At 40.9% G+C, this 27,055-nt stretch overlaps 1 protein-coding gene across 3 annotated transcripts in view; it reads right to left on the reverse strand.

The window, feature by feature from the left end:
- Positions 1-26,488, reverse strand: part of CABCOCO1 (ciliary associated calcium binding coiled-coil 1) — an 806,689-nt gene extending 780,201 nt beyond the window's left edge. For 2 of the 3 annotated variants that reach the window (XM_044056394.1, XM_044056391.1), the window contains exon 1: positions 26,300-26,488. In XM_044056394.1, the coding sequence (XP_043912329.1) occupies positions 26,300-26,301 (2 nt within the window). In that variant the 5' untranslated portion in view covers positions 26,302-26,488. Of the gene's footprint in view, positions 1-26,285 lie in introns of all 3 variants that reach the window. The other variant, XM_044056392.1, reaches the window with a different exon arrangement.
- Between the last annotated feature and the right edge of the window lie 567 nt (positions 26,489-27,055).

Genomic DNA, 27,055 nt, shown 5'->3' on the forward strand with positions numbered 1-27,055 from the left:
GCCTCAAATGCAGCAGGTAGATGAGCACAAATGTTTAGTGTTTTCCTGAAGGCAGATCTGGTGTCCTCTACTGTTTTTTCAGACCATCTTCATGCTTGATGTCATCGTTTTCCTGAGACACTCTCACATTTTATAAAATACTGCTGTCATAAAGGTTATAACTATCACTACTGAATGACCGGACTTTATAATCAATGATAGATAGCAAAACATTTTGATGATCTCATATTTCAAATGGGAACATATTTCCAGAGCTTAAATATTCTTAATTCTCATTTGATAACAACTTGTTAAAGACTGCTCTTTAACAAGTAGTTTGTAGCATTAGTTATCTGAGGAATGCCCTCCATACGACAGTCTGAGCTTGATATTTCTTACTGCTATAGTTAAAGCACCCCAATTAACAAATGGCATAAAAAGTCCATGCCAAGAATCCACTGTCATCTCTCCGTGATCTCTGCCAAGATCACATTTTATCTTTTACCTCCATTCCTGAGACTCTTTTCACAAATGTATATGGACTTCTTTACCATTTCATGAAACAAAAAAGTCTAAAAACCACAAAATCCACAAAAATGCTCAGCAAACTGATTCTTCTCCAAAAATATTTATTGCAGATAATCCAAATCACATGGAAAGCAAAAATTCCACCAAGTGAGGATTAAGCCACCATAAGCGTTTTCATCCCCAAAAGTTCAAATTAACATGGAACTTCATCAGATGGCAGCAAAAAGACATCATATCCTTTAAATACATTTGTTGTGTGACATCACTTCCCCCCAGAAAGACAGATAAAGAAAATAACCACAACTCTTGCATTTTAAAAGTCAGCGATTATGAATAATCATACCATAAAAAATATATACGTATATATGTATGCATCCTATAAAGCAACATTTTTTAAAAGTATATGTTAAAAAAATGTATAACAGAAAGTAAAAATAAAACGTTAATAAAAAATACATCCTACAAGCAACATATATAGCACTACCATTTAAAACAGCTTAAACAGCTCTGTGCCTTGCATTTGCTCAAATACATCCAGCAAATCCAACAGGGAAAACCAGAATAGAAAACCTATGTTAATCATCTATGCAGTGCTTTTAGTTTTAGTAAACTAGAAATAGAAACACTGTCAGAGACCCGGCCAGCATGTAGCATTCAAACGGAGCTACCACACTAGCTCCGCTTTTTCTAATAAATACTGCCAGCCCCCCCCCCCCCTCTTTCCGAACAAGGTATTATATTATATATATGGGCTTTGGTTCAAGTTCCTGTGTTGCCCATATCCTTACTTGGATAGGAGGAAGCTTCTCTGTTCACCAGTGACATTGGGGAGCTTTGAGCAGTCTATCTGTCCCTGGAGGAGTGGTCTCAGCCCAGAAACTAGCTGATTATTGGCAGTTTTGGTCTAATTCCTAGCTCTTAAGTTCCCTGCCTTAAAACCCGCTTTTGCGCGGTTTTGCACTTTTTCTGCCTCAGCACAGCTCCTCGTGGTCCTGCAGAGTGGTACAAGCAGCAGAGAAATGAAAAAGAGTGACTTTTACCAGATAAAGTATTTTTTCTCTGCCTTTGCATTAGCGACTGCTTATTCTCACCAAAAAGCGAGTTTCTAACTGCTCTGTTACCTTTAAAAGCTTGTTATTGCATTTTTACTGTATCTGTACTTTAAAAGTTGTTTTTGTGTTAATTTAACTGTTTAGGCTGCCCACTCAAGTGTGCTAGCCTGTGTAAAGCATTTACAGTGTTTTCCTGTTAATTTCTGCTACTGTTCTGCAAAAAAGGAAAAAAAATATCCTTGTTTCCCACCTTTTCTGAGCTAGAATAGTCCAGATTTCAGGTTTTGCTGAATTCTGGGCTTTGGTTTAAGTTCCTGTGTTGCCCATATCCTTACTTGGATAGGAGGAAGCCTCTCTGTTCACCATTGAGAGTGGGGAGCTTTGAGCAGCCTATCTGTCCCTGGAGGAGTGGTCTCATCCCAGAAACTAGTTGATTATTGGCCGTTTTGGGCTAATTCCTAACTCTTTCAAGTTCCCTGCCTTAAAACCCACTTTTGCGCGGTTTTGCGTGATTTTGGGCATACTGCAACATCGCGCAACGTAGTGCAGCATCATTTTAACCGTTTTGAACTATTCCCGGCTCCACAAAGTCTGCTCTTCAAATGTTCCCTTAGAACCACTTAAACTCTCAAGGAAAGCACTCTACTTCCCTCTTACAGTCCAACACTTACTCTAGATTCTCAGTAAATCTTTTGAACTACTCAAACTCTTCAGGAAAGCTCTCCACTTTCCTCCTACAATCCAGCACTTGCCCCAGCTTCACAGTAAATGCAGATAAACTATAGGCACTTACCCCCTCATACAAAACAGTAGTAATAGGCTCTGGATTTTCCCATAAACCAATTTTTAAACTCTCCCGGCATGTCCAAAGCGCAGTTTCAGACATACTCACTGGTCCAGCTGGTGAACCTGGGAATCCTGAGGCAATGTTACAATTGCCTCATGTGCATAGACAACCCCCTCCTCCTACCATCAACCTCTAACGTATGCGAGAGATGCAACTATACAGCCACACTGGAGGCTAAACTCTCTCAACCCATGACTCGTGCTGCCAGTCAGGAGGAGAAGGTAAACACACGCACCTCAAAACCAGTCACACAGACTAATCACACCTGAAAACATGACGCAAACCCACAAAGACATACTCGGAGGCTCTAAATAAAAACTTGCCAAAACAACAGAGACCTCCTAAGCAGACACACAATCACTCACTACCCAACATTAACCATACATATACCCCACATAGCCAGTATGCCACACAGTCACAGCCCTTAAGGCCAAACAACACCCCTAATACACTAGCAATAGGTGACTATCATCAGGCACACTGACGTCCCACTCACCAGACTGAACAAAGAGAAGGTCACTGTAAGTTGCCTGTTGGGTGCCAGGATCTGCCACATAACTCAAGCACTCAGGTCACTACACAGCTAGTACAAATATGATCCTGTCATTGTCCATTCTGGTGTAAATGACCTGAGACGTACCTCCCTGGACTACATGAAAAGAGACAGAGGAGCTCTCTGATCATGTAGCCCAGGCCGGTATGACGCTGACCCTGAGTAGCATCCTGCCCTCACCTAGAATGATGCCACAGTATAGAGACAAAATGATTGACTTCAACAATTGGCTAAGCTACTGGTGTCATTCAAAGGGATCCAGTGTCTGTCAGCCTGGGACGACATGCTAGACAAGCCACGTTGCTTCGCCAGAGATGGCTTGCACCTGTCACCCCTGGGCTTTCGAATACTGGCCAAGGCTCTTGCCACCCGCATAGTGCCTTTTTTAGGCAAGGCTCAAAAGACAAACCCACCTCCATAGACAATACAAAAAATAAAAAACTAAAGGTAATGCTACTCGCCAGAAGTCTAAACCTAAAGATGCACGCACTCGAGGCACTCCTCAGTATGGAGCAAATTGATATCTGTGCAGTGACAGAAACCTGGTTCAAAGTTCCTAAGAGCACCCCAGCATTACCAGAATTCAACTCATATAATACTTTTCGGCCACAAAACTCGGACAAAAGCACCAAGGGAGGGGGTGTATACATCTTCATCAAGGACACCCACATCTCCAGATTAGTGGCATTGCATGAAACATCACAAACAATTCATGTGCAACTAACAGTGGGCAAAACTGCCTTCCAAGTCATAGCCTGCTATAGATCACCCTCGCTGTCTCAGGACCCACACGCGGCCTTCCTGAGAACACTAGAGAATATGAAGATCCTACCAAACACCATAATATTGGGGGACTTCAACTACCAAAACATTGACTGGGTAAACTACTCAAGTCCAAACTCATTTGCCCAACAGTTTCTAGAATTCATCAACTCAAACGCCATGGAACAGCTAGTCACTGTTCCTACAAGAGGGGAAAATACATTAGACCTAGTCATTACAAACATAAGGGATCAATGTTCCACACCGGAGGTAAATCCCTCGTTGGTGAGATCGGACCACAAACTGATCACAATAGACATCCACATCCCAACCCCACCCCCAGCCAAGGAAACCACAGTGAAAAATCTCTCAAAAACAAACTTCACTTTCCTCAAGACAGAAGTAGTAAACTTCAAAGCCCCTGAGAAATTGGAAAATGTTACCCAAACTGCAGAATCCTATACAAACGCACTCTATATGCACCTACAGGAATGCATGGATCATGCCATCCCAAGCAAAACCAAGGCTTGCTCCTCCAAAAATAGGAGACCAGTCTGGTGGACCCCAATCATAAACAAGCTTTACAACAAAAGGAGGAGACTACTACATGACAGGGCCAAAACCCTAAAAGGGAAGGCATCCCTGATCAGTATTAGCAAAAAACTTTGCTCTACCATAAAAGCCTCAAAGGCAAACTTTGAAAGAAAAATTGCCAAAGACTCCAAAAATCATCACAAGGCATTCTTCAGTTACGTCAGGAACCTGGAAGGAAACACCCAGATCTGCTCAGAGCTAGTACAAAACGGCACAAAATACATGGAACCGACTGACATTGCCAACATTCTGGCTGACAGGTTCAGTGCAACCCCCCCCTTCCCCCCCAAAAGGGCCTGTGTCTATCCCGGATGAATGTAGTCCCCCAGATATCTCAGACACACAGGTAAAAGCAGCCCTCTCCAATGCTAAAAACACAGGGTCTATGGGACCGGACGGAATACCGGGCTGCGTCCTGCATGAGCTCCAGGAAGAACTAAACCCCCACTTAAATTCATTATTCCAACTCAGCCTCAAAACAGGTTATGTACCCAAGGAATGGCGTACAGCAACAGTGATCCCTCTCCACAAAGGTGGCCCCACAACGGATCCTGGGAACTATCGGCCCATAAGACTGACTAGCCTAACTTGCAAGGCTATGGAGCGTATCATTATGGATCTCATAAACAAAGACATCGGGAACCTCCAGACACTGGACCCTACCCAGTTTGGTTTTGTTAAGGGCAGATCCTGCCTCCTAAACCTGGTTGACTTTTTTGAAACAGTCACCAAAGCCATAGATGAGGGAAAGGCAGTCCACACTGCCTATCTGGACCTTGCCAAGGCTTTCGACACAATACCTCACTCTGGAATCATAAACAAACTAACCAGCTTAAACATCAACCCATGTGTCACAAGATGGGTTGCAAACTGGTTTACGGATAGAATGCACGTGGTCAGGGTTGGAAATGCCATGTCCGACTCTAAACCTGTTACAAGTAGAGCCCCACAGGGCTCAGTCCTGGGGCCCCTCTTGTTCGGTATATACTTCTCTGAAGTACAGGCCAGCACAAAAGGACTGTGGCTTACCATGTTCGCCGATGATTGCAAACTGGGAGCCATAATAGACTCCCCGGCCAACACAAGCATCCTCCAAAAGGGTCTTACAGAGACAGATGCCTGGTGTCAAAGCCATGGCCTCAAACTTAATGCCAAAAAATGTATAGTCATCCCCTTTGGGAAAAACAAGGTGCCCACTAATTACCACATAGGAAGTAACCCACTAAGTACAGAAGACGTAATTAGGGATCTGGGGACCCAGGTTGATGGTAACCTCTCCTTTGACAATCACATTGACAATCACATTGCCAAAATAGTCAGAAAATCCTTCTATATTACCCATCTTATAACTAAAGGGTTCTCGTCTAGATCTAGAGAGGTCATTGTGCCCCTATACTCATCACTCATCAGACCCATAATTGAGTACAATGCCCCATTTGGGATGTACCTTACTAGACACCTGCAGCAGCTGGAGAGACCCCAAAAGTTCCTTACCAAAAGGATCATGGGCCTCAAACAGTTGCCCTATGCAACTAGGCTAAAGAAACTACAGCTCTACTCAGTTGCTTACCGCCTGCTCAGAGGCAACCTCTGCCTGACTTACAAGGCCATGTCCAACCCAGAATTAATGGACATGCTCCACCTTAAAAAAAACAAATCCATTAGAGCCACACGCTCCTTGGACTTAAACCTCAGCACAGCAATAAATAGGACATGCTGGAGGGATAGATTCATATCCCAAAGGCTTCCCACACTCTAGAATAAAATCCCAATTCACATAAGACAGAGCCCCTCGCTGGCCCTCTTCAAGAGGAATCTTGATGAGTGGATGGGAAACTAAGTTTGCACCTGGGAACACTCCAGTGGCACTACTGGACAGAGGCTCTAGAAGTTAAATTATAAGGGTGGAGAGAGCCAAACACATTTTCGGCTAGGCTTATAAATGCCCTAGGGCAGATAGCCTAGTATAAACCTAAGAACCTATATCCAAAATAAATAATTTAAATGTGTGGTCTGGGTATTGTGTAATATGCCTAGCAAGGGGGCATTGAATTCAAACTTGTCCCTGATGTTTCTTACATGCTCACTTATTCTAACTAAGTTTTCATTCGGTGTTTTCTATATAGAAATAAGGGCATGTATCGCATATTGCACCATACACAACCCTCTCAGTATCACATGAGCCCTTAAATCACACCTTAGTTTAATATTATTGATTTTAACTTCATTATTCTCAAAAATAAAGGAACAAAATTCGCATCTCCCACATTTATGAGTGAAACCAAATCCTGTACTGTTCACATTACACTCCAATATATTCTTTAGATTTCGACCCCTCATACACACAACTAGGGTTAGCACCAATGGAACCCCTAATGGCACTATCACTCATTAGAAGTTCCCAGTTTTAATGTTAAGAACATTTTTTAGAGTCATAAGCAAATGTAGTAAGAAAACACACTTTTGATGAACCCTGATTAAAGGCCATATTAAAATTACAAACAGCTTCTGTGGATGTGGCAATATGGACCCCACCTATAACACCCTGATGTGGTGTTAAAGTATCAAGGTTTGATGGCGAAGTACTGCTTTGTGAATCTAAAATAGGCTGAAAGTGGCCATTCCTCCTTTTCTCAACTACTTCACCCATGAGCCAGAAAGTGGAAATGGTAAAGAACAAAATCCAACATTGCTCACCAATACAGGGTACCACTGTAGCATCCCCACTGTGAGGTCCTCCTTGGTGAGATCAGACCACAAATTGGTCTCATTCAAAGTAACTATCACACCTAACCCACCTTCCTACAGCAACTAAACTAAAAAAAAACTAAAGTTCGCCAAAGCAGATTATAACCTCTTACAGGATGGTATAAATAGCTTAATTGCACCTGCCCCTCAGATGGACCTGGCAACTATGCAAAGCTCTACACCAATGCTTTACACATACACCTGTATAACTGCATTGACTCAGCTGTACCTGATAGGACCAAAACAAGCTCCTCAAGGAAGAGCAAAGGTGCCTGTTAAGACAACTGTCATTAACACGCTTTACAAGAAGAGGAAGAAATTGCTTTCTAAGAGTACGAAGGAGCGAACCCTCCTAAACTAGAAACACTCCCTTCTCAGCTTAAACAAGCAAATAAGACTTCCTGTGAAGTCCTCCAAAACAAACTATGAGTCCAAATTAGCTTCCTCAACAAAGGACAACCACAAGGCATTCTATAGTTACATCCGTAACCTAAAAGGAAAGGCCAAGATTTGTGCAGAACTGGTAGTTAATGATACCACATCTACTGACCCTGTAGACATAGCTAACCTGTTCATCGACAGGTTCTGTGAAAACTTCACTTCCCTGTCCCTGCCACATGTACCCCATGACATCCCTACTATCTGTCCCCTACCTTGTATCTCTAAAGAGCAGGTCATAAATGCCCACTCTAAGGCCCAAAACACAGCCTCTATGGTATCTGATAACATCCCAGGTTGCATCCTATATGAGCTCCAATAAGAATTAGCAACACCATCGGGTACTCTTTTCAAACACAGTCCAAGAACTGGCTTCATACCAGCTGAATAGAAAACAGCCACCGTTATTCACTTGCACAAAGATGGTGCTTCCACTTACCCCAGGAAGAATAGAGCTATTAGCCTGACTAGCCTTATCTGCAAGGCCACGGAGTGAATCATCATGGACCTTATCAACATAGATATAGGTAATCTCCAAACACTTGCCCCTACTCAGTTTGGATTTGTCAGAGGGAGATCTTGCCTGTTAAACCTGGTGGACTCCTTCGAGACAGTCACCAAGGCCCTGGACGAGAGGTAAATCTGTGCATACAGTCTACCTGGACTTAGCCAAGGCATTTGACACTGTCCCCCACTCAGGCATCATTGAAAAACTCACCCAACTAAGCATCGACCCTTATATCATCAGATGGGTCACTAACTGGCTCACTGATAGAACTCGTATAGTCAAAATGGGGGAATCCACCTCCAACAGCAGACCTGGGACCAGTGGTGTTCCACAGGGATCAGTCCTGGGACCTCTACTGTTTGGAATCTATTTCTCCAAAGTACAAGCAAAAACAAAAGGTTTGTGGCTGACAAAGTTTGCTGATGACTGCAAACTGGGAGCAGTCATAGAATCTCCAAATGATGTCAACATCCTACAAGAGGGTCTTAACAAATGATTGGTGTCAAAATCATAGCCTTAAACTCAATGCAACAAAAAATGTATTATCATTCCTTTCAGTAAAAGTGATGCTCCTGCTAACTGCCACATCAATAGCATCACCTTAAGTATGCTCTCAGTTGTGAGGGACCTGGGCACGAAGGTTGACAGCAACCTTACCTTTGATCACCATGTCTCCACAGTGGTAAGAACGGCATTCAGTATTGCTCATCTCATAAGTAAGGGCACTGCCTCCAGAAAAAAACGTTATAACCTACCTGTACACTTCCCTCATCAGGCCAATAATTGAGTGCAACGCTCCTCTTGGTATGTACCTTACTAAGCGCCTGCAGCTATTGCAGGAAACCACAAAGGTTCCACACAAGGTCTTCAGCATCTGTCCTATGAGGATCATCTGAAATCACTGTCACTTTATTCCGTTTCATACAGACTACCAAGAGGTGATCTCTGCCTTGCATACAAGGCAATCTCTGACCCTGCTTTATTGGAAATTATACATATCCATAAGTCAAATGGTACATGGGTTACTCGCTGTAAAGACCTTAACCTGGTATGTGACATTAATAAAACCTGCTGGAAGGAAAAATTTGTCTCCCAGAGGTTACCACACCTTTGGAACAGATTCCCACTTCATGTCAAACAAAGCACCTCATTGGCTCTCTTCAAACGGAATCTGGACGACTGGATGGGTGACCATAAATTCACCCCAGGAAATAAGGGTAAGAACTTGGCTAGGCTTGTAAGCACCCTAGGGCCATTAGCCTAGTCACTTCCTATGGTCCTATAAATATAACAACAAAGGAGTCTGACATACATCATCCAGGTTCTTTTCAGAACACGGACCTGGACATTACCCAACTAAACTCAAGGATGTTAAAATCATCATCCTGGGAGATTTTATCTACCCAGACCTTGACTGGATATATTACGCAACATCAAATAAATATGCTCAACCATTAAGTGGCTGTTAGTCAACACACTTTCAAATAAATTTCATGATATCCATCTACAAAATTAATATCTTATTCATCATAATGACAGACCTAACATCTTTCTGCTTCCCAACCGTGGGTACTTCATAAGCAAAATAAATATTAAACTAAAATCAGTCATAAATAAGTCAACTCTTAGACTTTTTCATTGGTAACAATAATGCATCACATGATATACTTATTAAAAAAAAAAAAAAAGACAGGGATACTGTTCACAATGCATCCGTGCCTCAATACAAACAGAAAATGATTGACTGTAACAATTGGTTTAGTTTCTGGTGTCATTCCAGGGAAATCCAGTACCTGAGAGCCTGGGAAGATATGATCGCCAGACTATGATGCTTTGATAGAGATGGCCTGTATCTGTCTTACTTGGGCTTCAGGCTTCTGGCAAAGGCTCTTGCCTCCCCCATAGTGCTTTTTTTAGGAACAGTCATGAGGTTGATACTACCAACATAAAAATTTCAACAAAATGCAAATTAATGGTCATGCCGCTAAACGCTAGGAGTCTAAACATGAAACTGCACTCATTGCAAGCATTCTTAACCCTGGAAGATGCTGACATTGTGCAGTCACAGAAACCTGGTTTAAAGCTGTGGATAGCACCCCGGCCTTACCTGGTTTCTCATCCTATCATACATTCAGACCCCAAACTATGAGCAGCAAAGCAAAAGGAGGTGGAGTTTCAATACATATTAAAGACACACACCAGGTGCAGTTAACTGTTGACAAGACCCCCTATTCAAATCATAGCTAGCTACAGGGCCCCCAAATTTGACTCAACATGCCCACTCCACCTATCTGGACCTCTTTGAGTTTATCAAGACTCAACCCTTTACACTGATCCTGGGCGATTTTAACTACCCAACCACAGACTGGAAAAACTACTCATACCAGAACACAAATGCCCAGAGATTGCTCAATTTTATCAATGCAAATGCCTTGGAACAGCTAGTTGATACCCCCACAAGAGGTAATAATATCTTGGACTTGGTATTACCCAACATGCGTAACCACTGCAGCACCCCTACAGTATCATCCTCCATGGTAAGATACGACCATAAAGCGGTCACTTTCAAAGTCACCATCTCCCCTGAACCCCCACCCTAGCTAGGGTCAAACAAAAAAACTTCTCCAAAGCTGATCCTGAGGTATGGCATTAACAGCTTCACAGCCCTCACCCCCTCTGTAGGAACTGGCACCAAAGTACTATAAAAGTATTTATATAGATGCTTGGAATCAGGAATACCCGGACAGGACAAAATCATCCTCCACAAGGATCAGTAAATCTGTCTGGTAGACATCTACAATAAACAAGCTATATAACAAAAGGAAAAAAATTGCTGTCCAGGACCAAGAAGGAGGAGGTGCTCAACTGGAAGCAATCTCTCCTTAGCCTGAACAAACAAATAAGAGCACTAGTGAAATCCTCTAAAGCCAACTTTGAGTCCAAATTGGCCACATCTACTAGGGACAATCATAAGGCCTTCTTCACATATGTCTGCAATCTCAAAGGAACACCCAGATTTGTTCAGAACTGGTGGTCAAGGACACCACATACACAAATGCTGTAGATATAACCAACCTACTGGCTGACAGATTCAGAGAAAACTTCACTCCTCTGACCCCCTCATCAGTAAATCTGGACATCCCCAGTACCTGCCCACCTCCCCTTATCTCTAGGGAGCAGGTCATCACTGCCCTCTCAAAGGCAAAAAATACAGCCTCCATGGGACCCGATAACATCCCAGGCTGCATCTTACATGAACTCAAGCATGAACTTGCACCATTAGGCACCCTATTCAACCAAAGCCTGAGTACTAGCTTTGTCCCAGCTGAGTGGAGGACAGCCACTTTTGTCCCTTTACATAAAGGTGGAGCATCCACTGATCCAGGAAATTATAGACCCATCAGCCTAAATAGCCTGATCTGCAAGCTCATGGAATGGATTATTATCCAAACACTCAACCCTACATAGCTTGGTTTTATCAAGGGGAGGTCATGTCTGTTAAAGCGGATTGACTTCTTTGTGACAGTCACCAAATCCATGGACGAGGGGAAGATGGTGCACACCACCTACCTTGACCTGGTCAAAGCCTTTGACAATATTCCCCACTCAGGCATAATAGATAAACTCTCTCAACTATGCGTCAATCCATATGTTACCAGATGAGTGGCAAACTGGCTCACTTATAGAACCCACCTAATCAAAATAGGGGAAGCCACCTCAAGCAGTAGACCTGTAATGAGAGGAGTACCCCAGGGATTGGTCTTGGGGTGTCTTATTTGGGATCTACTTCTCTGAGGTGCAGACCAAAACCAGTGGGCTATGGTTGACCAAGTTTGCAGATGACTACAAGCTAGGCGTGGTCATCAATTCCCCAAGTGATATGGACATCTTCCAAGAGGGTCTCAGCCAAACAAATGACTGGTGCCAGAAACATAGTCTCAAGATGAATGCCAAAAAATGCATCATCATCCCCATTGGGAAGAGTGATGTCCCCATATATAATCACATTAATAACAACGTCCTAAGCACGCAATCGGTTGTGAGGGATTTGGGCACCCAGGTTGATAGCAACCTGACTTTTGACCACCATGTTGCTTTATAAGGCCAATTATTGAGTACAATGCCCCCTTCAGCATGTACCCTGCAAAGCACATGCAGCAGCTGGAGAGACCACAGTGGTTCCTCACCAAGAGAATCCAGGCCCCCAAACATCTACCCTACACAGATAGGCTAAAAGCCCTGTCCCTCTACTCTGTTTCATACAGACTCCTCAGAGGTAAGCAATCTCAGACCACGCCTTGATGGGACTGGTACATATCTGCAAGTCAAGCTCCATATGAGTAACCTGCACGTGCAACCTCAGCCTGGTCTATGACATCAATAGGACTTGTTGGTGGGACAGATTTGTGCCCCAGAGACTCCCCCATCTGTGGAATAGACTCCCTCTCCACAACAAGCAGAATACCTCATTATCCCTTTTTAGGTGCAACCTGGATTACTGTATCTGAAACAGAAAATACACCCCTGGAATTCCACCTGTGTCCCTGCTGGACATGGGCTTTGCGTACTGACTTGTCTAAACATGGGCAAAACTCTTGGCTAGGTTTATAAGAGCCTCAGGGCCACTAGTGTAGTAACTTCCTATGATTCTATGATGACCCAAATAAATATGCTGTAAATGCCATAAATATGCAAGTTCATTCAATCTTTGGAGAAATCATAAAATTAATAAGATAAACAACAGAAAAAAGGTACTACCTTTCTTTCAGAAATATTTAATCCTTAGATATAAATGAAAATTAAACTGCATAAGCTACTTACTAATGTTTTCAGTTCTAATTACAAATTCTTTCCGCCTTTAAGACTAAGCTGAATGTATTTTCTAAGACAATAACAAATATTAGAAATAACAACATATTATAAATAACTCTAATATGCTTTTTTTTTCATTTAAATATGCAGTGAAAGAATTCTTAAGCAAAGCATGGATCTGTTCCTGCTCTAAGCCCACCTAGTTCTACATCCCTCTACCTTGGCTGCCTTTTACAACGGCCTTTGACAACAATCTTCATGCCTCTGACTACCTCTTCAACAACCTCTGCCCCTCACTATGCTTTCTCTGCATTCTCTCCTGCCTACTTATGTTTTTATTTATACTTACATGTTGACTGTGCCTCTGTAACCCCTTCACATCTCTCCTCTCTTCCCACATCTGCTACTGTTGTCGCACACACTGATTCCCTTCTTCACACTCTCATCTGTTCCTGTGCTTCCCCTTGTGCGGTCTGCCCTCCCTTTTTCCTATTCAGGTAGTCTGCCCTCCCTTTTTACTATTCATGTAGTTAATCAGGATTGTAGTGGAGTTCCTACCCTTGTTGCCTTTGTGAATGCCTGGCATGTCTCTTCGTGTGCAATTTTTTGACATGTGTATTTTATTTGTACAAGAATTCTATTGTAAAGTATTATTAATTACCGTGTAATTTAGAGCTTTTCTCCCCAGGCCTCTGCTGAAAATGGGATCCTAGGACCCCAGTCAGACTTTCCCAGTAAACACATTTCAGATAAAAATATAATAAACAAAAAATAAATAATAATTCAGAGTGTGAAAAGGGAAATTATAAATGTAATAATGGGTTCCAAGGCAATTAACTGAAACACTTAAGATACAAAATTAATAATAATGCAGAAAAAAAGAAATTATTTTTAGTGGCAACTGTTGTCTCAACAAGTTTTGTGGAACTAGAGACTTTCATATTTTTATGTGAGATGGACTGAAACAGTGACTACAGCTTGCTTTCGATAAACAATTGTATGATCCCCCAGCACAGGACATACCAACATATTTTCATTAAAAATTATGTGTACAGGTTCATACGTAAGCACTAGGCTAGCTGTCATTTTAAGCCCACCCAAGTCCCTTTTTTGTGCTCGAATTAACCTATCCTGTTTGGTTAGAGATTGGCCTTATCCATCCCATGGTCGATAGTTATACATATTACCCCTAATGAGAATAACTGGAATCATACTGTAGATAATTTGAGAGGACTCATGCATGGGATAAAGCATTTAGGAACTGCCTTTGTCCATTAATAGTACAGGCGGCATTCTTGTGGTAAATTTCAGTTTCTCATCCATAGATCCAAGCTGACTGAATATGGACAGGGATGAATTTTGTTTTATGTAGATGGAGAATCTGTCCTAGAGCAGTGATATCTTCTGTTAATGTTGCAGAAGAGGTTTAGACCCTTAGACACACTATTTCTGATACCATTGACTTACTTGGATTGGAAGATGCCTTGAATGCCAGACACACACATCACCACTTAGCAGTCTATAGGATACACAGTATAGTGACAAGGCTTACAGTCAGTCCATGTAGGACATGTTGTTTAGGCCTTGTACCCTTTTTAGTAAGGTATCTCTGTTGGGCTTTCCAGTTACTGCATGTGACTGGACAGACAAATAACAAAGGGAGCATTAGATTTAATGATTAGCCTAATAAGGGCTGAGTAAAGTGGGACAGTGACATCCCTAGATCTGGACACAATCCCTTTGTTTATAAGTTGTGCAATATAGAAGGGCTTTCTTACAACAATGGACACATATTGGTCAAAAGTACGGTCACTGTCCACATAAGTTCCCAAATTCCAAGCAACTGGGTCAACTCTTAGGGGCATGCTGTTAATGTAGTAGTCCCCTGGGGTAGATGATCAGCCATAGTCATTTGGTATTGGCTTTTACTTCAGAAAAATAGAAGCCAAGCAGGAGGAATGTCAGCACAGAACCCTGGGGGACTCCACTGGTGACTGATCTCTTTGTGGAGGTAACTTCCTGTATTTTGATTTCCTCTGTCCTATCTGTGACCCAGTTGGTGATCCAGTGGGTGATAAAGGGGTTTACTTCCATTTTATTTAGCATTTCTACTATCCCCGAGAGGGGAATTGTATCAAAACCTTTGGACAGGTCAAGGTATGTAGCACATACCATTTTGCCTATATCCATTGCTTTGGTGACCTTTACAAAATATCCACCAGGTTGAGTAAGTATGACCTGCCCTTGATGAATCCAGACTGAAACAGGTCCAGTATTTGGAGGTTCCCTCTCTCCTGATTGATTAGTTTCATGACAAGTCTTTCCTTGGTTTTGCATAAGAGGCTGGTCACAATTATGGGTCTCCAACTGTCTGGGTCAGTGGAAGGTCCTCCATTATGCAGGGGAATGACTGTAGCCGTTTTCCATTCACTTGGTATAAAAACCTGTATGGAGGCTGAGACTGAACAGTGTTGTTAGAGGTGTGGCTGAATTGTTCTTCATGCTATTTACGATGCATCCAGGGATATTGCCGGGATCCATCGATGCAGTATTTTTAGCATTTGATAGCACTTTTAGGACTTGGTCTTGTATGATAGCTGGATGAGAGCCATGTTCAGGTATATCTTGATATACTTCATGAAATAAGCAAATACATGTGTAACAATGCCATACACACAAGAAGAGACATACATTCTGTAACTACAGATATAGCAAATGAAGCCACACATAATCAGGTTCAATGGCATAAGACAATAAACTATAAGTCATCTTTACTGCTATGTGGCTCTCTTGGATACACAAACACATGCAAAGTACATTTTTCCCTGACCATATGCACATTACAGTAGCACTGACTAGAACACGCACTGTGAAAAACAACAAAATCTGTGACATCTCATCACCAGTTATAAGCTAGCTCCAATATTATATATTCACTTTAAAAAGACTGTAAATGTATATTAAATGAACAAGTGGTATAACTGCAGTAACCATTGCAGAAGCAAAGTGCCTGGCATTTTTCATTGTACTAGTTCCCTAATGAATTATCCATCACAGAATAAATAAAATGCAGCATGCAGAGAACTCCAGAAAGATTTATTGCTTAAATAACTTCTAGAGGAAGAGATGTAATAAATCATACCTAGATGGTTTCGTAATCCAAGTCTTCATTATGAAGCAAAGCATTTGTAAAGGTCAAATCAGGCTAGTCCATTTTCACATCATAGCTCTTACTACTCACAATTTAGATTAAAATATCTAAATGACAATAAATATGAAACTTAACTTTATTATAAATATGCCTTGAAACAAAGTTGAATAACCTAGGAAAAAATGTGCTTAATATGCAACATTAGGTTTAGCTATGAAAGTAGAAAACGGTATGCAAAGGCGAAAGCTAAGTAAAGCATCGGATTTAAAATACAGGTATAGCACAAGTGAAAAAGTAAATAACTAGTAATAACAGATGACAAGTCTGAAGCCGCTACTCACCACCAAACTTTGAAATTAATGGTAGTTCATATGGATTACTAGGTTTGTCTGTTATGTAGGTTAGAGATAAAAAAAGAAAATTTCCTCTTGTAAACAAAATTTTGCAAGTTAAAGTGCAACACGTTTTATAATTTGAAACAGCTTACAGAAGTTCAAAGAAAAATGAAAGCAACCCATGTGACTTGAAAAGCTGAACACCATATTATAGAATGAATAACTAATTATACTTGACCAAAAATTAGATCATGTTCAATTAACACTATACACTCTTGACAAATATTATCACTAAATCAACACAATCAAGTGAAAGATTGTCAAGGAATAGTAATCCCTTCAACCAAAGAGTATAAAAGGTCTAATCAGTACCTCAGCTCATTAATTATTGCTAGTTATTCATATTTATTTATTTGTAATTGTGACTAATTTTAGATCAAGTTATTATTTAACTCCTTATTGCTTAGCATTCTACAGTGATTAAAATATTAAAACATAGAGGTAAAATTAAATAAAAAATTCCAGTGATAAAACATATAGTTAACAAAAGTCAAAGTCACCATGAGTTGTTCTTCTTTCGGCTTATCCCAGTTAGGGGTCGCCACAGCGGAACTCCAGTCCGCTAATAATTGGCAATAGATTTTTACGGTGCCGAGGTACCAGCTCGATGCCCAACCTTCAACAAAGGCACGCCCATTCACACATGTCTTTCGAATGCCACTCGACCGCGTGGAGGACATGCAGACTCCACACAGAATGTGCTCCAACCAAGAATCGAATGGGAGAACTCTTACTATGAGGCAACAACACTACCGCTGCACCACTGCGGCACTCAAAGTCACCATGAGTCATATATTAAATATCATATCAAAAAGGTATGTTTTTAGTAACCTCTTAAGTCATACATCATAGGGGACTCCCTTACTTGGTAAGTTTCAAAGTTATAATGTCTAATCTGCAAAACAGCAGTTCCTAGAGGATTCCAGACCTGCACTTAGAAGCACTGATAGCCCTATAGTGGCAAGTGCAGGGCACTGAAAGCAGTAATATAAATAAAAACAGCAGCCAGGTTATATCAAGGCCACTGAAAAAGGGGATAGTCATCTTCATCCTATTACACAACAGGTCATCAAGTACCAGCTGTCAAAAAGGAACACAGTTACATCCATCCCACTGCAGAAAAGGCCAACAAGTACCACTTATTAAAGGGGATCAAAACAGACAGCTACAGCCACATAAACAATATGCATACAATGTAGGTGTCCAGTTACTGCACAGATGTCCCATACAGAAACTCCAGCACAAGAAATCAATAGGAAGCCAAGACCTTCCATACAAAACAACATTCACAAGTACATTAAGTGTCCTGCTATATACAAATATTCTCTTTGGCAATATAAAGCAAACATTCATAATGCTTCCTTATATATTGTATTTTTTTATTATTCCATTTTTATTATCTTGTAATTTTTACTTTTCTACATTGTATTACTTATTTTGCTTGTATATATTCCTGTTTTTGTATTTAATTGTGGCTGTTTTTTCACCTGGACCATGCATGCAAAACTGATCAAGTATGATTAGTGCACTACCCCAGTAAACAAATTTAAATAAATAAATACATACACAAGTACAATTCCTTCTCACATTAAAAGGCACAAAGCAAAAGTTCCAGAAATAATACAGTGACATGGGTAAGGCATAAGAATGTCATAGTACGACAAAAAGACAGATTATCTAAATGGAATAGTAGATGGCATATGCAATCATTCCTTTACACAAAAGTCTACACAACTGTATGGAAAAATTCAGGACACCATGTCAAATTAATATAAGGCTATTGCATATTGTGTCAACCTCTGCATCCAGAGTGGTTGAACACAAAGTACCTCCCCATATCAACATATACACAGGTATCTTTATTCTAGGATTACAAAGCAAGATGCTGATAGTTAGCAAGAATTAAACGACTCTGTAAGTAGCAGCCTCTTTCTTTTTTCAAAACATGAAAAACCAAGACATAAAAATGTACAATATGGCTTCACAGATGTATTTGTTCCCTAATGTAAAACTATTTGAAAATGCTCAAATAAGCAACACAAAGTGCAACTACTAATCCTGAAAATACAATTAAAATCTAAGAAAGTAACACAAATAATACAACACACTCATGCCTAACTATTCATTCTCTTAAAACGGATAGTTCAAAACATACTACCCAAACACAACACAATGCAAAATAGTTGGAAACTGCTAGCAAGTACCACTGCATATGACATAGAAGTAAGCTTTGTAAAATGTTAGAAGGGATGGAGGAAGAACTTCAACCATGTCACCCCAAATCTGACAACAATGGCAAAACAACCCCATTCAGTGTCAGAGCCCAAAATTGGACAGAATCATGAACCAAGTCAAGCTTCAGACTAAAACCAATAAGAATCAGAACTAGATGTGACAAAACACAGCACCATCTACACCTGGAAACTGCCAAAAGTAACCAAGACCTCTGCTGTCTATCAAACATGCTTGCAGTACACAGGGTAAAAGATGGCTTAAAGGAGAGAAAGCAACTGCATACTGAAAAGAAAATCACTCACTCACTCATAGTGTTGCCTAATATATATATATATATATATATATATATATATATATATATATATATGACCCTTCCTAACCTTATATATGATATCATATGAACATAGCGTACACAACAGCTCTTCCAGTGATAACATATATACATTAGTACAAAACATGGCATAATTATAACACAAGACTACTTGAACTACTAACAGTAAACTCCAGCCTTCAGAACTGTAATATGACCAGTGCAGACTAGATATCTGTCTGCAATCTGGTAAAAATATAGTAATCCAAAACCTGTACTCAGTTAATAGTCTGACCATCAAGGTTTACTACCCCTTCAGCAGAGCTGTTCAATAGTTCACAGTCTTAGCAATTTAAAATTGGGTAAGCTGCAGAGACCTGCATGATGGACAGAACACTGCAACTGAGACATACAGGAATGAGCATCTGAGTCTTGCATACAACATCACAATAAGCAGCAAAATCAGTAATTCTGCACAATACAACAATGAAAGCATGTCTTAAAATTGAAAAAAAATTATTTTGAAAGCACAGTTCTTTCACACTGATCCAAACGGAGGCAAAATGGGAATTACAGCACTACTTATCAGCAGCAGCCGCCCCCCCCCCACCCAAATCTGACAATTAGACATATTTGACTTTGTTGTCAAACTTGCCACCTACTAGTTTTTGAAAAGTCTGACTAATCACCTAAGTACTTACATATCCTAATTTTTGAATACTATAAGTGAGATGTTTAACTCAAAGTTTTGTTAATCTGAGAGTAATACATGCTTAATTTCTGCTGTTATTTATGTTAACTTTAAGCTTTGGGTTATTAGATCTTGTGGTGGCTCTACTCATATGTTCTACGTGTACTTTGCTTTCCAACTCCTCTCTTTCTTTCAGAACGAAATACATAGAGTCAAGTGGCTTGCTTTTAGACTGCAGAACATGGCAGTATATTTTATAAATGACCTAATCAAAGATGTATGTAAGAGTACAATGACTTTTTAATATCTACTGGTTATGCCTTTCAGTATGAAGTGTGCTACATGGTAAGCACTTCCGCCTTTGTGTGTAACGCACTGATCCAGACTGTTTTTTGTCTGTTACAATCCCATGGCGTTTATTCCATTATCCACTTTAGTTTTATTTTGCAATTAATCATATATTGTTTTTCCTGAATCTGACAACACTACATTTAGTGGCTTTGTGAGTTAAGTTGCTATTATTGCAACAAGTACAGATTTTGTTTAAACTGCTCTGCAATAGATATTCTCCTTTGTTAAGATAAATATAGTATGCAGCTAGCAGCAAGTTTTCCTAACTGCAGTTCACCACCAGTAGGTAGTTATGTTTTAAAAAGCAGTCCAAAAAGGAATGGTCCCAATATTGAGCCCTGAAGGACTTCAATAGATACCACTGTAGGCTAAGATAGGTAATTCGTTAAGCTTATTTTTTATTTCTCCTCTTCATTATTTTGCCCACAAAGCTGCATAAATATTAACATTAAGTTGCACAAGTTTATTCATAATATTTGTATGAGGGATAACAATATCAAATATTTTTTGCAAGATCTAAAGAGACAGATTGTGTGGTCAGTCCCCCATCTAGTGCCAGTGTCATTTCTTCAAAAAATTCCAAAAGATTCAGTAAGGTCTTCCTTTAACGAAACCATACTGTTTTGAGTCTAGTGATATATGTTCACAGCTATGTTTTGGCATACATTCAGTTATTACACGCTCTACATGTCAGCAAAATAACAAAAATAAAGACCTAGCTTGTCTTGTCCATTTCTCCACCTGCTGTCTCAGTACATAATTCCTAAACTTTAATCTGCCCTACTCTGTATTTTATCCTACCCATCTCCTACCTATAGCCTGATACCCATGTTACTGTATTCTTTGAACCAAAAACCTTGGGTAAACCCTGACTAGGTGTAAGCCCTTACTGACCTGTTATTACCAGTGGAAGTAAGTTCCTTATTTAGTTAGTTACTTCGCTTTGATAACCAGTTAAATAGACTGGTGTGGAGACCCTTTTCAGCCAAGCCCCAGGCCGTTTGGCACAATATAAAATGTTACATTAATACATAGAAATCAAGTATTGCAACAGTAAGTAGACAAGGAAATTGCAACAAAGTGAAAAACATATGCAGAGCTTTTACAGAATGCATTTAAGATCAGACTTCAACAATCATTCAGCAGTTAATAAGTTATAAATTTACATGCAATACATTTGACATAAGCACGAGATACAAAGATTAGGCATTTGGAGTCTTGAAACCTTTGCTCTTTTAGTTTTGAACATTTCTAGTGTGTTTTATTGCCTCGCTTCTGCTTAGAATTGATTCTAACAGCTGAAGCCAATTTTGAAAATGCTTGTTCTTCACTTAAGGTCTTGATACAGGGTCTTTGATTAACATGTAGCTAGTTAAAGCGCTCAAGGAGTTGGAAGTGATGAGATTGCTACTCTGCCAATAGTACACATCTGCATATCCTACTTATAATAGTTTGTATTTTGTGTATTTGAGCTTAGGTTCATAAGTAGGTACTAGGCTATCGGCCCAAGGACCTAAGTAAGCCTAGCCAACAAGGTTCCCTGGCTTATGCCACCCAAGAAAGTTAATTTCCTGTGCCCCTGTCGAGCAGAGCCACATAAGTGATCCCCGGGGTGTTTTTCCCATTTCCAATCCACTCATCAAGATTTTTCTTGAAGAGTGCTAATGAGGAACTTTGCTTGACATAGATGGGTAGCTTGTTCCAGAGTATAGGAGTCACTTGGACAGGAATCTATCCCTCCAGCATGTCCTGTTTATTGTGGTGACAAGGTTTAGGTCCCTAGAGCGCGTAGCTCAGAGGGATTGGGATTTCTTTAGGTGTAGCATGTCCAACAGCTCTGGGTTTAACATAGCTTTATATGTTAGGCAGAAATCTCCTCGGAGTAAGCGATATGCTACAAAGTAAAGCTGGTGTTTTTTGAGATGTCAGTGTAGGGCATCTATTTGAGGCCAGTAATCCTCTTTGTGAAGTACTTCTGTGGCCTTTCCAGCTGCTGCAAATGTCTTGTGAGGTACATTCCAAAAGGGGCATTGTACTCTATAATGGGTCTGAGTAGAGGGGAACAATGACCTCTTTTTTCCTGGATGAGAACCCTTTTGTGATGAGGTGTGCCACATAGAAGGATTTCCCGACTACTGTGGTGATGTGATTATCAAAGGAGAGACTACGGTCTACCTGGGTCCCAAGGTCTCATCACACATTCAGCATTAAGTAGACTGCTGTTTGTGCGGTAGTTCATGGGTAGAGAGTTTTTACCAAAGGGGATGACAGTGCATTTTTTGACATTGAACTTGAGGCCATGCTTCTGACATCAGGCATCTGTCACAGTGAGGTCCTTCTGTAGGATGTCCACATCATCTGAGGACTCAACTATGGCTCCTAGTTTGCAGTCATCTGTGAATTTCATTAGCCAGAGGCCTTCTGTGTTAGCCTGTACTTCAGAGAAGTAGATACCAAACAGGAGAGGTCCCAGGACTGAACCCTGTGGTACTCCACTTGTCACTGGTTTGAAGGTAGATTTGGAGTCTGCAACTTTTAGTGTGGGTTTTGTCAGTGAGCCAGTTGGCAACCCATCTTGTGACATAGGGATTTATACCTAGTTTAGTGAGTTTAGCTATAACTCCAGAATGGGGGATGGTGTTGAAAGCCTTGGCGAGGTCAAGATAGGCTGTGTGAACCACCTTATAGCTTCATAGGTAGGTACTAGGCTATCTGCCCAAAGGCATTTATAAGCCTAGCCAGAATGTGTTGGCTTTCGCCGCCCCCTTAGATTAGTTCCCTGTGTCTCTGTCCAGCAGAGCCAATGAAGTGATTCCCGGGGTAAACTTTCTGTTTCCCATCCACTCGTCAAGGTTTTTCTTGAAAAGTGCTAGCGAGGAACTCTGCCTAATGTAGATTGGAATCTTGTTCTAAAGCATGGGAAGTCTCTGGGACAGGAATCTATCCTTCCAGCACGTCCTATTTACTGTTGTGGTGAGGTTTAGAATTCTGGGTTGGACATGGCCTTATATGGCAGGGAGAGATCACCTCAGAGCAGGCAGTATGCAACAGAGTACAGCTGGAGTTTCTTCAGTCGAGTTGCATAGGGCATCTGTTTGAGGCTGGTGATCCTCTTGGTGAGGTACTTCTGTGGTCTTTCCAGCTGTTGCAGGTGTCTTGTAAGGTACATCCCAAATGGGGCATTGTACTCTATGATGGGTCTGATGAGTGATGAGTAGAGGGGCACAATGACTTCTTTTGATCTGGATGCAAACCCTTTTGTGATTAGGTGGGCCACATAGGATTTTCTTACCACTTTGGCAATGTGATTATCAAAGGAGAGATTACTATCTACTTGGGTCCCCAGATCCCTTATTATGTTTTTCGTATTTAGGGGACTACCACCTATGTGGTATTTTGTGGGTACTTTGTTATTTCCAAAGGGAATAACTATGCACTTTTTGGCATGTAGCTTGAGGCCATGATTTTGACACCAGGTATCCGTCTCAGTGAGACTCTTTTGGAGGATGTCTGTATCAGCTGGTGAGTCAATTATAGCCCCTAGTTTGCAGTCGTCTGCAAACTTGGTCAGCCATAGTCCTCCTGTGCTTGTCTGTACCTCTGAGAAGTATATGCGGAACAGGACGGATACTAGGACTGCGCCCTTGAGAATGCCACTTGTAACCGCTTTAGAGTCAGACCTAGCACCCACAACTCTCACCATGTGGGTTCTGTCGGTGAGCCAATTAGCAACCCATCTTGTGACATAGGGGTTTATGTTCAGGCTGGTGAGCTTGTCTATAATACCAGAATGGGGAATGGTGTAAAAGGCTTTTGTGAGGTCTAGGTAGGTTGTGTGTGCCACCTTTCCCTCGTCTATAGCCTTGGTAACTGTCTCAAAGAAGTCCACCAGGTTTAACAGGCATGATCTGCCCTTAAAGCTGAACTGGGTAGGGCCCAGTGTTTGAAGGTTCCCAATGTCTCTGTTAATGGGTTCCATGATGATGTGCTCCATAGCCTTGCAGGCCAAGCTAGTCAGGTTTATAGGGTGATTAGTTCCCGGGGTCTGCTGTGGCTCCACCTTTGTGGAGCGGAATAACTGTTGCTGTGCACCACTCTATGGGTACGTAGCCTGTGGAGAGGCTGAGTTTGAACAGTGTGTTTAGGTGAGGGGTTAATTAGTCTTTGAGCTCATGTAGGACGCAGCCTGGGACACCGTCCGGTCCCATTGATGCTGTGTTTTTGGCTTTGGAGAGGGCTATTTTTACCTGAGTGCCTGTGATTTCAGGGCCTCTACATTCTTCTGGTATGGTTATGGGCCCTTTTGGGGGTGAGAGGGGGGTGAAGTTTGCAATGAACCTGTCTGCCAAGATGTTGGCAATATCGGTTGAGATGAAGATTATGGGGGTGCTATATTCAATTATTAGGATAAGTATGTTTTGGTGGTTGTTTATATTAGGGCACACTAAGGAAGGGCAGTAGCAAGCACAGACCCTACTATAAGGTGGTAGACCTTATATTGTAAGCCCTCTTATTTTTCAAGTAATAAATGTTCATGTGAATCAAGTTTTTTAAGAAGATGAGATTTAAAAAAGAAAAAACAATGTAATATCCATTGGGGCTTTGACACCCCTCCCCTGCACTCCTCAAAAGGAATGCAATGCACTTAAAGCAATGTGTGCAGGAGGGTGACAGCCCCCTTACTGTAAGTGTGTGGCTGCCTTTTACCATATAAAGTCTGTAATGGCCATTAGAGTTTTATTTGTTATACTTTAACAGTTTCAAACATTTAAAAGTTTCATAAGGTAAAGAATTAGAAGAATAAAAAAGTACCAAACACTTAACTGACAGTTCCATCAGAATGTCAATCAAGTCAGCACTGCCCACACCTGCGCAAAGAAGAATGGTGCCTCCAGGTGTGTCCTAATATAAAACAATTGCCTATGTTACTATCTACAGTGTTGTGAGCTGTAGGAGTAGGAGGGGAGAAAGACTACAGCACAGCTTTAGTTGGTGAAGGGTTTTGCTAATAATAGTGTCAGTATGCTTTGTTAGTGGCAGAGTATGATTCAGTGTTATTCCCGAAACATTTTTGCTGTGTTACTAGAGGTAGTATGTTGCCTGTTGTGTCAGTAATTGAAACATCTGGAGTTTTAAGAACATTTTTGGGGAGTACCGAAAATCGAATTGATTCAGAATATTGCTATTTGCCCATTGGCACATCATACCTCTCAAGTGTACCTCATTATGAGGAACGTACCTCATTGGGGGTCATAAAAAGTACACGGTCCTCGAAGTTCCACATTGAAAGAGTTTGTCACACATTCAGGGTTAGGAATTTTTTAAGTGAAATCCATTGTAAATAGAAATTAATCATATTAATTCATTAAAAGATCTTCTTTAACAAGTAACACCAGCATATTTTAACCATCCTATGACCTTCCTAGTTGAAGTTGTTAGTAAGCCATTAGTATGTGTTCCACATTTTGCCCATTTGTTCCACATTATGAGGGCTAGTGTTCCTCATTTTAGAGACGGAAGGTTGAGAGCTATGGCACAAATCTTGTGAAACTGTTTTTTCCATAATGGAGTGTGCTTTCGCTACTACATGAGTGCACCGCACACTCTTCGTGCACCTGTTGATTGCCTTCTTAGGAGACTTTGTATAATATAAAAAAGTAATGTGTGGAAAAGAAGTTAAATGGGATTGTGACTACAAGCATGCTACTGCTTTAAGAAATCCAGCATAGCGTGCGTGTGTGCTTGTATGTGTTGTTATTTGACACTGCGGAAAGTGAAAGGACAATGATCCTTAAACCGCAACTCCACATTAGGCCACTTTTATTAGAAATATGAAAGGGGTAGTGGGGGATACACCCCCACACACACAAAGTACAATAACAAAATAACATGCATTTAAAATGTCACTCAGACGCGGATTTCTTAAAACAGGGTATACTAACAAAACGGGGTATATATTAAAATAATTAATTATGGCGTGAGTTTTCTTCTTACTATGCCGGTGAACGCTGTAAAGAATGTTTCCAGCAGAAAATGACGCGCATTACTGCTGCTTTCTTACACCAGACAGATCAATTTGACGGGCAAACAATGGAACGCATGCTCGACTTTACAGCTTTGCATGGTCACGAACGGTATCCATGGAACGCTTATTAAGGTTAAGAAGCTAAGCACTGTATAGATACATATTCGAGTGAAAACTTTGTAACACATCAAATACAGCAATCTGTCATTCTGCACGTTACTATTCCAAGTGATATGTTACCAGCAGAGACATATACCAGTTACTGTACTACAATATTATTCTGTAGTATGCACAGAATGGTCTTACTTCATAAGCCTTACATAATTCTCTTGACTTTTCTTCTCGTTACACTGCACCCCTGGATTTCCCTGACTTATTTTCACGGTGGTTTTACTTTTGCAGCCATCTTCGATCAGCGTTGTGTTGCCATGGAGCTTAGGGAGTTCCGGAAAACGGTATCAATGACGTAACTGAACAGGCTGGCGGCCACTTGACAATGCATTATATCCTCCTCACCTGAAGAAAACCTGAGTTCTAATGATTTGTAAAACGTGCATTCATACCTCTCAATTATCCAGGGTTTTTGCCTCAGATTTTTAGCTTTGCCCGCCTTAATCCCTTCTAAAACTGGTGACGCTTGGAGAAAATGTGGTGAATTGCACTTCATAGGTTGGTACAAGGTTATCAGCCCTAGGGCCTATACAAGCCTAGCCATAACAATTCCCTGGCTATTTCTTCCCACACTATTTACTTCCCTGGACCCCTGTATATGAACCTATGGTTCATTGAGAGCTATGAGTATAGTACTGGTTGCACGTTCTGTGCAAAAGGTACAGAAAATATGGTATTGTTTTATTCTGATTCTGGATAATGGTTCCAGTTCTCCAAACAGCATATGTTTGATTTATTTACTAATTCTCACTGGCCTACAGCATTTTATTTAGTGTGTGTGTGTGTGTGTTACATTTTGGGTCCTTTATTCCCAATTATATTTTCATTTGTCCACGACTCCATAAATTAAGGACTGGGTGCTGGGATGAGAGCAGATCCGATCAACTTTGTTAGAAGGGAAAGTG

This window comes from Protopterus annectens, chromosome 14.part0 (assembly GCF_019279795.1).
Source record: "Protopterus annectens isolate FY-2018-M chromosome 14.part0, PAN1.0, whole genome shotgun sequence".
NCBI classification, from domain to species: Eukaryota; Metazoa; Chordata; order Ceratodontiformes; family Protopteridae; genus Protopterus; species Protopterus annectens.